The sequence below is a fragment of the Prunus persica genome, chromosome G4 (genome assembly GCF_000346465.2).
Source record: "Prunus persica cultivar Lovell chromosome G4, Prunus_persica_NCBIv2, whole genome shotgun sequence".
NCBI lineage: Eukaryota > Viridiplantae > Streptophyta > Magnoliopsida > Rosales > Rosaceae > Prunus > Prunus persica.
In genome coordinates, this window is record NC_034012.1 from 16,311,320 (window position 1) to 16,326,155 (window position 14,836).

Genomic DNA, 14,836 nt, shown 5'->3' on the forward strand with positions numbered 1-14,836 from the left:
CTCTCTTGCTCTCTTTCCTCTCAACTCACTCACCCTCTTTCTTCCTTCTCTTCCTATTATCTATGTGTAAACTTCTCTTGATGGAGGTATCTATTTATAGGCCTAAGACATTGGTTGTTCACCTCACAATATAATTGGTAGACAACATCATTAATATTCTTCAATCAACAACATCATTAATATTCTTCAATCAATTGGGTAGTGGTTTGGTTTGGTGGGTGTGTGGTTAGGTTTGGTGGGTGTTAGTTGGCTATGTGGGCTTCACCTATTCTTCTTTACTTATTCTTCTTTACAACAATGTTCAAAAAAGTAAGAAGAGAAGTAAGAATGGAGGAATTGAATTCTTAGGTAAAATGTTCAAAAAAGTTCTCAAAATACACTTATGTCCTGAACCAACTTGTCTAAGCTTATATCTTCTATTTTTTTAAAGATAAAATTAATTTAATATATGACACTTATATTCTCAAACATTAAAAGAATGAGATTTTCACACACACTAGCAAAGTGTCATAGGACTTCAAACATGTGACCATTAATCTGTAAGTAAAGACCCTTTTTTCACGAGACTAGACTATATTGGCGAATATTTTGTTTTTATGTGTGCATGTGAAGTGGTGTGTTGTGTGCACATCATTAGGGTATTTGCCCCCTTAAAGGAAGCATTCTAGCTCGCCCACTGTTTACTTTCCCATCACATTGTCATAACCATTACTTTCCACAATTTTCTCTATCTTTAAAAAGATAGGTGAATTTCACTCCATCTACTAATTGCAATAATTATGTATAAAAATAAGTGTGTTTCGACATAAACATATTAACTACTAAATAATAATATGCATTAGCCTACGAAAAGAGGCTTACAAAACACCCCCGATTTATTATGAACTGTCTAGTTCACAAAATAAAGTACTTTAAACTTATCATCTCTCACAATGAAAATGATTCAGTTGAATTTGAAATCTGTAGCTTTGCCTCTTGTTGATTGAGTAGTTTGAACTCCTTTTTGTTTGGGCAACTTTGTGTATTCGATGAAAATATGCATGAGGAGCACAGTGGCGGCGAAGGAAGTTACTAAAACGCCCACCCCTCTCCATGTCGATAGAAGGGAGAACTTTTGGCACAGTTTCATCATCGCAAAATAAATTAGATAGCAGCTGCTGCTATGAGCCTGTTAGAGAGAGAGAGAGAGAAGGCAGAGAGAGAATTTTTTAAGAAAATATGTACAAAAAAAATATATTTATTTTGTAGGAAAGAAAAAGACTAGAATAACTTACAAGCAATGCCATAATAGATCGACCAGTGTCATGAATTTCTTGGTCACCGAAGGTACCCTCAGCCCGAAACTTGTCCAACATGGAATCCTTTGTGTATTCATATAAGAGGAAGAATCGAAAATCACAAAGGTTATTATTTTTAACAATGAGAAAAATGAAAATAAAAATATTCAGTCTCTCTTTTTACTGATACAATGACAAAATATATGAACAATTTTTTTTTTTTAAGGAAAATACTTCTTTGGAAGTAGGAACTCCTACTTTCTTGCCAATCACAGTTTGACATGTGTGCATATAGATTTTTCTTTTTGTATTTTTGATGAATTATTTTTGTATTTATGTCGAGTTGTGACTTGCATGAAATAAAGAATGCCTCCTTTCCGGGAAGTATGAATTATTACATTTTGTATGGATGGTTTCACTACTAATAGTACATGAAACAAGCAAAGTACATCGAAAATTTGACAAAATAAAATGTATTATATAATAAATTATTCTACTACTAATAGCACGACTGAAACCCTTTTGTGATATCGGTGTTCAAGGGTTCAAGCGTACCTTGGCCACAAACCTGTCTCTGCACCACTGAGCAATGGCCTCATCTGATTGTGGCAAATCCTTCATTGGGTATCGTTTTATATGTATTTTTACCTATCACAAGTCACAATTTGTATGCCATCAGAAAAGGGCTTAAATATTAAGTTTTGGAGTGATGTCTAATTTTTTAATTTTTTTTTTATGTTTAGATTCATCACTTTGTAAATATGAGTATCGATCGAGTTGCCACAATCAACTTAAAATTTGCTTAATACTTGAATGTCAAACTATAAAGCAAATTGCTTGCTAATTATTTGTAATTGGAACTCGATGGTTTACCATAGTACTTTTCCTTTCCATCATGGTATGCAGGGAAGGAGTTGAATGACCTTCTGGAACAGCAAGAGTAACATCATACACTGCAGGGACAAATGATCTCAAATTCTTCACTGCTGTAACAAAACCCTGAGAGATTAACAAAATGACAATCAATTTTCAAATTCAAAAACTCGTAAAAGCAAAAAAATTAATTAATTAATTTCTATTTTTAGTAGAAGTTTTAACATAAAATTTGACCTTGGTACGAGGAATCAAGACATTCTTAGGGATAGGCAGTTTCCTAGAAGCAGCAAACTTTTGAGCTTCTGAAAGCTTGTCAGGGGTCATGCGTGTTCCTTCCGCAAATATGGTAAGCCAAAATGGCATGGGAAAATCCTTTAACCCTTGTAAACTTCTCTGCACCATCACCCAATTAATATCAACACAAGGAGGGACCCAAACAAATTAAACCAAACTGCATGGTGAAACTGTTTTCAACAACGTAATAATAATGTTACAACTTACAAAGCACCATATCAGAATCACATTACTAATCATATCTCTCACATAAGTATAGTAAATCATACTACAGTATGACCGGAGAAATCGATTCGTGTCATATAAATAATTTCATCCGAAAGTTGTACCTTTAGGTTACTTTCATCTTTTTCCCAGCTTCTGTTGAGGAAAACAAACCCTAGAAACCAAGATGTCCACCCAAAAATCTGCACCATGTATATTTAAATGCGTTATATTAATCTTGATGGAGTTTGGTTTCAAAATTCACACTGCCGTACTAATTAAAGTGAATAAGAACTTAACTCCATTTTGGAACTTGTACCAGTTTGACATTGCTTATTTAGAGTAATTAGTGATTTTTTAAAAATTTTGGAAAGCCCAGCCTGTTTAGTAAACTATGAAAAAATCACTTATTGTTAAAAATTGTTGTGAGAGAAAGCAATAAGAGAAATCAGCTAATGAGGTGCTTTCATTTTCTGATTATGTAAGAATCAGTTTTGAAGAGGTGCTATGTTTAATGATTATCCAGCAATCATTTTCTGATTATGCGAGGAATCAGTACCAACAACACTTTTAACAAAAAGTTTACCAAATGCCAAACTGTTTTCTCTCACAGCTGATTTCTATCACAGCAAATCTGACAGCAATTAATTTCACAGCACAGCAATACCAAACTTATGTAACTAATGCCATTGAATAAGATGATGATTATATAGTTTTTGCCCTAGAAACTCACAGGAAGGAATTTTGCAGATTTCTTCATAACCATAAGAGCACTACGGAGGCAACCCAATCGCTGCAGGAAGCAACATATATATCCATATCAAATTAGGTTCCATAGGAGAAAATTTTAGCATGTTATAATAGCTAGACATTCTGGCTATATATTTGCAGTTAATAAGGGTGCAATATTAGTACCTGAGCTAAAAGAAACCCAATAAGAATATCAGCATCACACATGTGGTTGGGCATGAGAAGCGCATGCTCTTCGCCTGTAATTTTCCCAAACATAATAATTTTTCTAGAGCCGAAAATTATTCTTTTGAGGGGTCTTTCAAATATCCTTATGGGGCCATTCCGTGTTATATTTTAATGATCCGAACTGTCTATCTTTTAGGTATTTCTTTAAAGATAAAAATCACATGAGTTCGAATTGAGCACTCAATTAATGATTATTGTTTTAGTGTTTTTGTGAAGCATCATGTTCATCTATTTTGTTGATCACAAACTAAATGTCTTAATGCGTTTCAATTTTTCTAATTTTTTACAAGGATATAAAAACTTGAAAAATAGATAGTTCGAATTGTTGAAATAAAATTCGTACTTGGCCCCACAACATGTCTCTCAATTAAAATTATTTGAGAGACCCCTCAATAAAATTGTAGAAGAACATCACGATAGAAAAAAAAAATATTTATAGTTACCCATTAGTCGATAAGTTTCCAAATCTGTGTACAGTTTAACCTGTAATCAAAAGTAAAGTAGTCAACACTTCTGCATATGTGTGGTGCCATAAAGAGATATTTAGTCATATACCCATTCTTAGCACTAAAACTATAAATAAACCCTACACTATTTAATTTTTATAAACAAACCCAAAAATGACAACTGGCCCTATTTAATTTAATTTTGATTATTAAATTACTTTGATGCCTTATTTAGTGTTTTGGGCTTTTTTATGAGGTTTTTGAGTTGAGTTTATTTTAAGAAATCAATGACAATTTTGTAATTTAAAAGAAGTTAAAAGCCTATTTGTTATGTTGTAAATGAGCTTTGAGTGTGTTTCTAAAGTCCATTTCATATAGAGTTTTTTTTTAATAATTTGGGCTCCTATATTGGGTATAATAATGAATCTCCCATAAAGGTGGAAGTTGCTAACAATTGCTGGAGATTGCTCGGGCAATAATTTTTTGCTACATAATTAGGATTAGTAATCAATTAGGATGATAAAGTGGAATCGTGTTCAAGAGCATCCACAATTATACTCTCTATTTCTTAGCTAAAATTTCGTGAAAAATAAAAGAAATCTATTTTAGGAGCTCTCTAAAAAATTTCAACTCCAACCATACTCACTAATTTGGAGAGTCATAAATGCTATAACTCTTTTTTGATTGGTCCATCTCTATTAAAAAATAAAATAAAAATAGTTAGTATTAATTAAAGGTTTGAAATACTCATTAAATAAAACAGCATTAAATTATAGGGAGCCATTAGGAGTCCTTTCTCTCTCCTCAGATTTAGGAGCTTCTAGAGAACTCCCTATTTTAGGAGGTGGATAGGGAGCATGGTTGGAGTTGCATTTTTACGACTCCTCCATAAAATTTGTCTAAGAAGGTAGTTTAAGGAGCCCGTTGTGGATGCTCTAAATGTTGTATTTCTTCCATTGTTAATCCGATAATTTATACATATGAGACTTTTTGACTAGAAAACATTACCTTTATTATCATAATCCATCAACAAATAATTAAAGCGACACTAAACTCATCATGGACTGAATTTTCTCCAATGAGTCGAACATATATAGAGGATCGTTTCGGTATTAATATGAAAATAAAAAATATGATCCTACAATATTTCTTTTTTGCTACTTCCGGACGTTATTATCATGCGGATATCATGTATTTTCTACTACCCCTTCATGTTTTCATTCATGTTTACAATGACATCCGTATAATAATAATGTGCGGACATCCGAATGAGAGTATATATATATATATATATATATATATTACATAAAAGAAAATTAACTATATAATGCAAATTAATTAGAGCACCTTAAGGCCTGCCCACCACTCCAAGAGCCAAATGTGATCCAACCATAAAAGTGATGCAATTGTTCCATTGATCTTTCTATATGTACTCTTGGACAAAGGTCGAATAGTAAGAAAGCAAATGGCCTACAAAAGTAAAACCATTAGCTATGCCACCTTCCATCGCAAATTCAAATCTACTCACATCATCTATATTTGCTGCTGCTTAAGTATTTGAAAGTGAGTTTGACCAACAACAAAAAGTTAAATGTCTTTTCGGACAACAATTAACAATATAAACTCTTCAATATGAAGTTATCATAAGCTTATATGTGAAAAGCACACGAAGTTTATTCAGGATATAGAAAGTACCTGGAGAAGGTTGACAAAGAGACCAAGGACAACAAAGATTACACCAAAAGGAATTGAGAAAACTACAGCTTTAAGCTCCATGGCCAAAACACACACAATCCCTACAATTACACACCGAGAGAGAGAGAGAGAGAGAGAGAGAGAGAGAGAGAGAGAGAGAGAGAGAGAGAGAGAGAGGGTGGGAGGGAGATGAAGGGGGTGTTATAAAATAGAGAGGGATACTTGTAGTTATATGTTAGACGTGTTAATTAATCTATGTTGCTTTTTGGACTTGTTGCATGAACTAATGATTCATTTTCTTTTAAGATAGCATGGTTGGCGGGATAACTTATGGGCCCATTCTATTGGCGTACCAACTTAATTAACTCAAATTTATGCAACGACAATTAGGGTTTATTTTCAGAGTTGGGCATTTTCATTGGCCGAACCAAACTGGTCTAGTCTACTGTCTTGAGTGTTAAATTTAACAGTTTCGAAATTAGCAGTTTGTAACCCTAGCAATTTAGAACATTGACTTTTTACACCCGAGGTCTTGTACTTGATTTCCCCTCCTCTTCTTTCTCTCTCGGGCTTGTAACCCACGTAATATTGCTTTGTATGAGAGAAACTTTGGCGATTATTTATTTTTGGGTAAGATTAGGCGAGCATTAATATGATGTCATTGGATGAGTGTGATTTAATTTACTTCTTATACGAATCTCAAAATTTCATCTCATTCAATGGCCATTAATATGATGGTGATGCTCATCACTACTAATTCAAGGTGGTGAGCAAAAAAGTGTTGACTATCGCTTGTATTTAAATATAAATAAAAAAAATCTTATTTTTCATCATTAAGCTTAATCAATCTAGAAAGAGTTAAAAACAAAACAAAATAATAGAAAATCAGGGGAGTGAGGAGTGTCTTTGGAAGTGGGGTAAATGGGGCTGGTGTGACGGAGCCATAAATTTAAGTAAGAGAAGGCACTCTTAAAAATTCAAATACTTTCTTTTATGACAAATCAACCTAGTTCTTAATTTTATCACTTTTCTCTATTTTTTTCTTTATTTTTTGTATGAATAACCTATCACTCTTTTATGATAACAAAATACATGCAATTCAAAAGAAATTTAGACATGAGAATGAAAGAGAAGCAAAAAAAAATAGTGGGCATTTAAGAATTTGTGAGGAAGTGCAAGAGAGAGACGAGAGATTGGGGAAGAAAAGGGCAGAGAGAGAGAGACGATGCGCCCCACTTTCTACGTCCTACCATCATAGTAGCTCTACTGCCGTACACACAATCCTGTTAAAATTCGGCGTATCATGTACACAGCAGCAAAAATTTAATCTTTGTATGCTGGCTTTACCTGTACATTAGGGAAGCATTTATAAGTGTAATTTTCAAACTTCCCATTGATTGTAAATTGTAATTGCTTGGGAACATGTTGCTTTAATTCTTTGTCCGCTGAAATTTATCCTTATTCTATATTCTATATTTTAACAGGATTTTATTTCTGATGTCCTTTTTAAGGATTGTTTATTCCCTTGGGTCTTTGGTTGTTGGGGGACAGGGTTTGCTATATTAGGAGTTGTGGTTTCCTCTAATCGCCCTAGGTGGGATGAGGGTAGGCTACCCGTTTAGCTCTCGACGACCAAACCCTTATATGTAGAGATGCTCACTTAATCTTCTTAACCATTATCGTATGAACCGCTTGTTTTGTTTTCCCTTTGCATTAATATAATTCCGCGTTTTTTTTTTATATTGATAACCAAATCCCAAGTCATTGTATATTTCCATCAAAAGTCCTTCCAATTAGCTCAAGTGATGAGGATGAGTGGGAAAATGGATTAGGATTAGATTATATTCTCTCCATTGTAGAAAAGAAAAATATATAAATCAATGAATCAATAAATAAATAAATACAGAGCTGTCTTGCTAGAACAATACACAAGCATATTGCCTAAAATTTTGTGTGTGTGTGTGTATCCACATATATATATATATATAGTTGTATATTCCATTTCCAAGCTACAACAAGAGAACAATAAGCTTGGCAATTTCAAATGAAGAAACCCAAAAACAAAACAAAAAAAAAAAAAAAAAAAAAATTATAATCACATTTGAAGACACTGTCATGCCTAATTGTTAGCACTAATACTTAAATAAGAAGATCATTTCTGAACGAGTCTCTCCTTGGTTTGGTCTTGTGGGGTTATATTGAGCGGTGTCGAACGCTCTGATTCAGATGAATGGATGAGGATTTGCATAACAATTACAACAAGGACCAAGAAAGTAGCTGAAAATGCAATGCCTTTCCATGAGGATAGGAGGGAAGACCATGGAACGAATTTGAAAATTCCATAGCCAATTAGGCAGGACCAGAGTAACACAACCTATATATTGTGACAAGAAAAATGGAATTAGAATGAGAAAAAGAGGTAAGAAGGATTAGATGGTCAATTGTGAAATCCTACAATTAAGGACTTCATAGGTCTGCCAATGTTTTGAAGTTGCTGGTCACTGAATGTGCCTTTAGCAAAGTACTTCTCCAGTAAAGCATCCTGGTAGTTGAAAAGTTGGAAAAAAGAAAGAAAAAAGGGCATCAAACATACATATGCAGTTACTAGGGGGCTATAAAGTGAGCAGTGTCAAATGATGATGAAGATCTGTTTATGTCTGTAGGCACGATTGCAATTTACTGCGCCCTATGAGCCAATTAAAAAGGAAATGCATTAGCAGGCGGTTGTGTCCCAAGCAGTTAAGAGCATTCACCCTTGCACTCGAGGTCATGCATTTGATTTCCCCTTTCCCCAATATCACTTGTATTATGAAAAAAAAAGAGAAAAAAGAAGGGAAAGGAAATGCATGAGAACCAAAGCAAAAGCAGCTATACCCGGAAGGATAAATACTTTAAAGCCAAATATGAGAGTTATGGGACTTCTATGTCTTGGCTGCACACAATTTTATTGATCTTTCTCAGATCAGCTGAGCTGTATCAGTTCAGAAACCTCCAAATATCGATCATTCTTACTTATTGCATTTTTCTTGGGTTAACCTGGGCTATGTGTCCAGACAACCCCTTAAAAGTTTCAAGCATAAGAGAATTTAATATAAAAATAGAAAGGAAAAGAAAGAATGTATTAATGAGTATACCTTGGTAACAAATACATCTTTACACCACTGTCCAATTCCGTCAGCCGTTTCGGGCAATTCCTGCATTGAATGTCTCCTGATTTGTAATTTTACCTGTAAGAATCAGAAACTCCTTATACTTAGTAACATATTTTTCTGACCTTTTTCCCACGACTATTGGCACCATTTCATTTTTCAAGACAAGTTTGTGTTCAGTTTTCTGAGAGAAGCCTCAGTCCCATACTGTGTAGAAGGATGCAAGGGCACATCCAGCTCATCTAGCACGAAATGTCCCCTTCTACAGAATGGCTGTCCTGTTTAGTTTTCCCATATATAATTTGAAATGATATTGCTTTGTTTTTATTTAGCATTCAAATGAGCGTAAGTCTATCCAGAATGGACACTTAGACGGACACAGGACACCCAAGATAGAAACTTCTAATTAAGTAACAAAGGAACACTGCAGGAACAGCCCTTTCTCATAAGCATGTCCATGCTTTTCGTGCATAAAATTTGCTAGGTCTCAATTTGTCAGTTCAGTATATAGAATCTCACGTAATTATTCATCCATGAGTACTTTGTATATTCCTTTTAAAAAAAAAAAATTCTGGTAGCATCTTTGGTTATGATAGTTATATGCTAAAGATCCATTTCCACATGTCATGTATGTGCACGGTTGGTAATTAGGTTGAGTGCATTGAAAAGAAGCTGGTTTATTGCTAAACCAGCCAGTAAATATATCCCTGAACCTCGTCCGGGTCACATTTTCTATGGTCTTCGCTATTTTACTCGTGGATTCAAACTTTCTGACTTAAATGCTATCTTAAAAATTTGCATTATTTTTACAAACAGATTACTCATTACTAGGACATTAGTAAAACAAAAGTAGTAAAGAAATACAAACCATATTTAAGAAACCCTGTTGATTCCATGCAAGATGATTTAAAGGTTCCTAAGTAAAACAGTTCACTATTTAAGAGAAAAACAATCAAGCAATTCCAATGCACCACACCAATTGAGATATACAGCTAAAAACTGATCAATGACAGTAAGAATGTGTAATGTTCCCTACAAGAAACTAATGATGCACTAAAAAAAAAAAGTTAGCTATCTAATAACAAGTAACTTTATCAGCATATGCAGAAAGAGTTTTGTTGTCCTACCACAGAAGATTGCCCTCGAAATATTCTCAACAATGTAGGCGGTGGCTGATTTTTGGGAACAGCTACTGTACAATCATAAATTGCTGGAACAAATGAGCGCATCTGGCTTACTGATGAAACAAAACCCTGAAAGTATGAAAGAAGTACTACAATTTTAAATAAAGGGGATACACAAAACTGTGGAAATTATGTTGATGAGTCACATTATGAAATTATGGGAAAAAGGAAATAATGGCAATGTACAAGGAACATCTAGTTTAAAAAATTCAAATAGGATGCAGACACCAATTTGACTCAAAAGGAAGGAAAAATGATATGAAAAAAAATTGTAAATAGACTATTACCTTTGTACGTGGAAGCAAGACATTCCTAGGAATAGGCAACCCTCTTGAAGCAGCAAACTCTTGAGCTACCATTAGCTTTGCCTGAGTAAATCGCGTTCCTTCTACAAAGAGAGCCAACCAAAAAGGCATGGGGAAATCCTCTAGTTGTTGAAAACCTGACTGTAGTGGGAAACCCCATGAGTTATAAAATGACAAAGAAGAAAGACTGTGTCAAACATATGCGTATAAACACATTTACAGATACCTTCAATGTAATTTCATCTTTAGTCCATCTTCTTTCCAAGAAGAAATATTCAGAAAACCACATTGACCAACCTATGACCTGCGTGCATGAATCACATTATTAACCCTTACTGAAAGATTATCACAATACAAAACTAAATAAATGAGTAAATTAAAGGACAATACATAAGTTAAAACATACCAAAAAAAACATCATTAATTTCAATACGAATAGAAAGATACATGTTGAGTGAAAACTCACTGGGAGGAACATTACTTCTTTCTTCATGATGGCTAGTGCACTACCAAGGCAACCTGAGCGCTGTTATTAATAGATTCATTTCAATCAGTTAATTAGAAAGAACAAAGATTAAAACATGATTTTCAAGAAACACAATGGTTAACAGGTATAATCAAATTGTTGACTCTGCCAACTCTAACTGTAATCCTATTTTCATGACATAGAGGGTGAGGGGTTTGGAATAAAGAATAAAGAAAAGATACAGTGGGCAGGATGGTTTTCTGGAACTTGGACCAGTTATTCGGAAAATATTGATGAGGTCAACAGATGAAAGACAACAAAGGAAGAAGAGATTATGGTAACTTGTTTTTCATGAAGTCAGACAATTATATGGCAATTATATGCTTTTAAAACACAGACAACGATTAGTGTGCATGTTTAACTTCATACAAGTGACACTGCTAGAAATAAATTCACAAAGATAAGCACCTGAGCTACGAGCCATCCAACAAGCCAATCAATGTCACTTCTGTGATTGCAAATGACAAGTGCATGTTCTTTACCTGTAAATTCCACAAACAAGACAACAGTCAGTCAACACGAGAGATTTGTAAACGTAAAAAAAACTCAATTCCTCTTCTTTCTTTTTTCCATCAAACTCTTAATTCCTCTCTATGACTGAAAGATTATGGAACACAACCCATTAATAATAGTCACCTCACCCATTAACTGAAAGGTGTCTGAATCTACATACAACTCAACCTGCAGCAGAAGTTCCAACTAGTTAGACCGTGATTAGGATCTAAAACCCAAGTACACCCATCCAAAACAGGAATGCCTATAAGTTCACAAGGTAAATATGGTGGTGATATAGCAACAGTTTTGTTTCCACTGCATATTTGGCAATCTAATGCAATTCACAGTGTGTAAAAAAAAAATGGTTCTATAAATTAGAGTATAGAACTTAAATGACATTGACATATTGGCAAATTATATGAGAGGAGGATTTTTTATCCTGAAGGTGCATGCCACTTTCCTCCTTTGCTGCTCACTTTTAAGCTTCAATATTTCTTGAAAGATTTAGCTTTTTGCACAACCCCAAAGATTTAGCTTTTCATGTTTGCTGATATTTAATTTATTCTTACCATCAAACTCTCGCCAATAAGCCAACCCAAATTGTAAGCCCCCTAAAAGTTTGGGATTATCAATTTGGCTAAAGATGTGTATATATTGGTTTCATCATATCTTACCACGGTGCATTTCTCTAGAAAAGGTAACAAATACTATAAATGTGTGCTATGGAAAATTTCCCAATGAAGACGTAAGGGAATAAACAATTTATTTTTAGTACAAAGAAATAAACAATTTTCAGAAAGAATCACACCTTGATGCCTGCCCACCAATCAATAAGCCATATGAGTTCCAACCAAAGCAACTCTGCAACTACTTTGTTGATCTTTCTATACAACTTCTTTGATATAGGACGAAGAAGGATGAAAGAAACTACCTGAAAGTGTGTATATGAATAAACTCAAGATATGTGCACTAAGTTAAACAAAACTAGAAAACTTGGGCAAGAAATGCTTTATGAAGGTAATTGAGAGATTTGATAACATTCATTAGATGATATAGAAAACCAGTGGCAGGTCCATTCTAATGTCGTAGCTTTACTAGAGAGAAAAATGTATTCCAAGTTTTGGCATGCAAGTCCAGTTGTATGGAGAGTTTGATGCACGTTATTGTAAGGAAGATATGAAATGTGAGTAAATGAGGAGTGTTAAGGCACATACACCATATTCTAATAAGACAATTGGTTAAAAAAAGACAAAGGTTTAGAGCATATAAGTAAATGGCATATTTCTTATTAACCATTCGATACTCATCCAAGAACTTAGAACATGGTATATGTCTCTTATTAAATTACTTAACAGTATGTCCTTGAACATTCTTGTATGTGCAATATGGTGTCAAGGTTTGGTAGCGATATACAGAACAAGGATGCCATTTATTGAGCCAAAAGTTATGTCATTCATCTTGGGAGTAAGCACCTATTAAAGGCATTACTTTACTGATGATTCAACTTTGCAGCTCTTCCCTGTTTCTCCCTTCAATTAAAACATTGTTAACAACTAATGAGGAGTCCTGTAAATTTAAAGTTGTACCGTTGTGTTTGAAATTTACTATTTGATTACAATACTCGAAGAAACAGAGGCATTACAGAAAACCATGGCCCAAATTGTAGTCGATTTTGAAGACCGGCATCAATAAATCAGCATTGCTAATTTCCCTGCCTATAAGTTGTTATAAATTGTTAAGAAACCACTCTAAAGAATAGGTTAGAAAAATATCTACTTGCTGTTTAAAATGCAATTGGGTCCTTCAATTTACATGCCCTACCGTCAGGAAAAGAAGCACATAACCACATAGCAAAAGGCCACAACTGGTAATAATATCAAATGGGATTTCTTCCAAAACACCAAATTGAAAAAATGGAAGCAAAAGGCATTGAGAGAGAGAGAGAGAGAGAGAGAGAGAGAGAGAGAGAGAGAGAAATTAATCATTAATGCAAGACATACCTGCATGAGATTAACAATGAGGCCTGAGAGAATGAAAACAACGCCAATGGGAACGATGGCAAGTACAGCAGGGATGGCCATGGCTGCTAATGCTATTCTGGCTTTGGGTTTGGAGAGGAAGAGGAGACAGAGATTCGATGGGAGACAGAAAGAGCGTTTGGGGATCATAACGAACGAACACTGTCTGCGTGCGTGTGTTTGTTTTGCTGAGACGCGAACTGGAAGCCGCTTCAAACGCTTGACGTCGTTACAAAATTTTATTATTCTTCAGCATTTACATGAAGCGGTATCACGTGATTCGTCATGTGGTGTGGGCTATTGAATAAGTTCATTAGGGATTTCTTTTACAATGCAAGTATGTTTGTACTCGTTAGATTGATAGATTTATTTCTACTAAGTTATAGGTCATGATTTATTGGACTTTCTTCCCAAGATTTTGTACTAAGAACCTTCTCATTACAGAGTGTAAATTCGAAGTATGCCCAAATAACGTCTTTTGCTTAGGGTTATAATCCGCAACTTCAGAAAAAATAAGGATGATTTTGAAAATTAATTTTCACTTTTTCAAAAAAATTGAAATTTGACATAGTTATCAAACGGTCTTAAGTTGCAAAACATCAAATTTGAGATTACCTATCCCAAAACTTAAATCAAACATTGTCCCTAATATTCAAAATTAAATAGCTTGTAATGTTCTTAAAAGTAAGAAGGGAAAAGTGGGAAAGATATTACCATGATGAAGATGGATAGTAAGAATCCTTGCACACACACACACAAAAAAAAAAAAAAAAAACATTATCAACCAAGCAAATAGTCAACAACAAAGTCTAGTGCAGTGGAAAAGAGCCTTAATTTGCTAATAAGTGGTGTCAAATTCGAACTCCTATGATACCTTGACAGCATGTAGAGGTGTCAAACGGATCATATAGGCCCGGTCCGTTTAGAATCGGCCCATTTAATAAATGGGTTGTGTGGACCCGTCCATTTATGAAAATCATCAATCACGCCCGAGCCCATATGGGATATGGGCCCACGCCTATGCATTGCATTTTTTTTGTAATTCTTTTTACAATTTCATTTAAATCTTTTTTTCAATTATGTATATACTAATAGATTTATTATTTGTTGGAAAAAGAGGCCAATAACTTTATTAAAATTACATTTAAATAGAAAATGACTAATAGTGTGGGTGAGAAAACCTTTCCCTTACTTAATCGGACGGTGTCGTGTCGAACCTTACTTAATCGAGTTGTGCTCAGACTCGACCCGATCCGTTTGACACCTCTAACAGTGTGAGTGAGAAAACCCTTCCCTTCTCTCCTTTTGAAGTTTGGCCGAAAAGAAGATAAAAGAAAGAAAATACCAAAGAAAATAAAAATATAGAATAATCCAGCAAAGGAAAGAAAT

At 34.3% G+C, this 14,836-nt stretch overlaps 2 protein-coding genes across 2 annotated transcripts; both read right to left on the minus strand.

Moving 5' to 3' along the window:
- Window positions 784-6,203, minus strand: LOC18780476 (1-acyl-sn-glycerol-3-phosphate acyltransferase PLS1). The gene is made up of 11 exons (XM_007212849.2): window positions 5,771-6,203; window positions 5,423-5,545; window positions 4,073-4,112; window positions 3,567-3,640; window positions 3,385-3,444; window positions 2,777-2,854; window positions 2,388-2,546; window positions 2,151-2,276; window positions 1,833-1,925; window positions 1,275-1,361; window positions 784-1,168 (listed from the first exon to the last, which is right to left on the minus strand). Exons 1-11 carry the CDS (start codon window positions 5,849-5,851, stop codon window positions 944-946), a joined length of 1,146 nt encoding a protein of 381 aa, XP_007212911.1. The 5' UTR covers window positions 5,852-6,203; the 3' UTR covers window positions 784-943.
- On the minus strand, window positions 7,842-13,626 carry LOC18779661 (1-acyl-sn-glycerol-3-phosphate acyltransferase 3). The gene is made up of 11 exons (XM_007214513.2): window positions 13,430-13,626; window positions 12,238-12,360; window positions 11,576-11,615; window positions 11,343-11,416; window positions 10,875-10,934; window positions 10,635-10,712; window positions 10,391-10,549; window positions 10,047-10,172; window positions 8,905-8,997; window positions 8,226-8,312; window positions 7,842-8,144 (listed from the first exon to the last, which is right to left on the minus strand). The coding sequence occupies exons 1-11, from the start codon at window positions 13,595-13,597 to the stop codon at window positions 7,923-7,925; spliced, it is 1,230 nt and encodes a 409-aa protein (XP_007214575.2). The 5' UTR covers window positions 13,598-13,626; the 3' UTR covers window positions 7,842-7,922.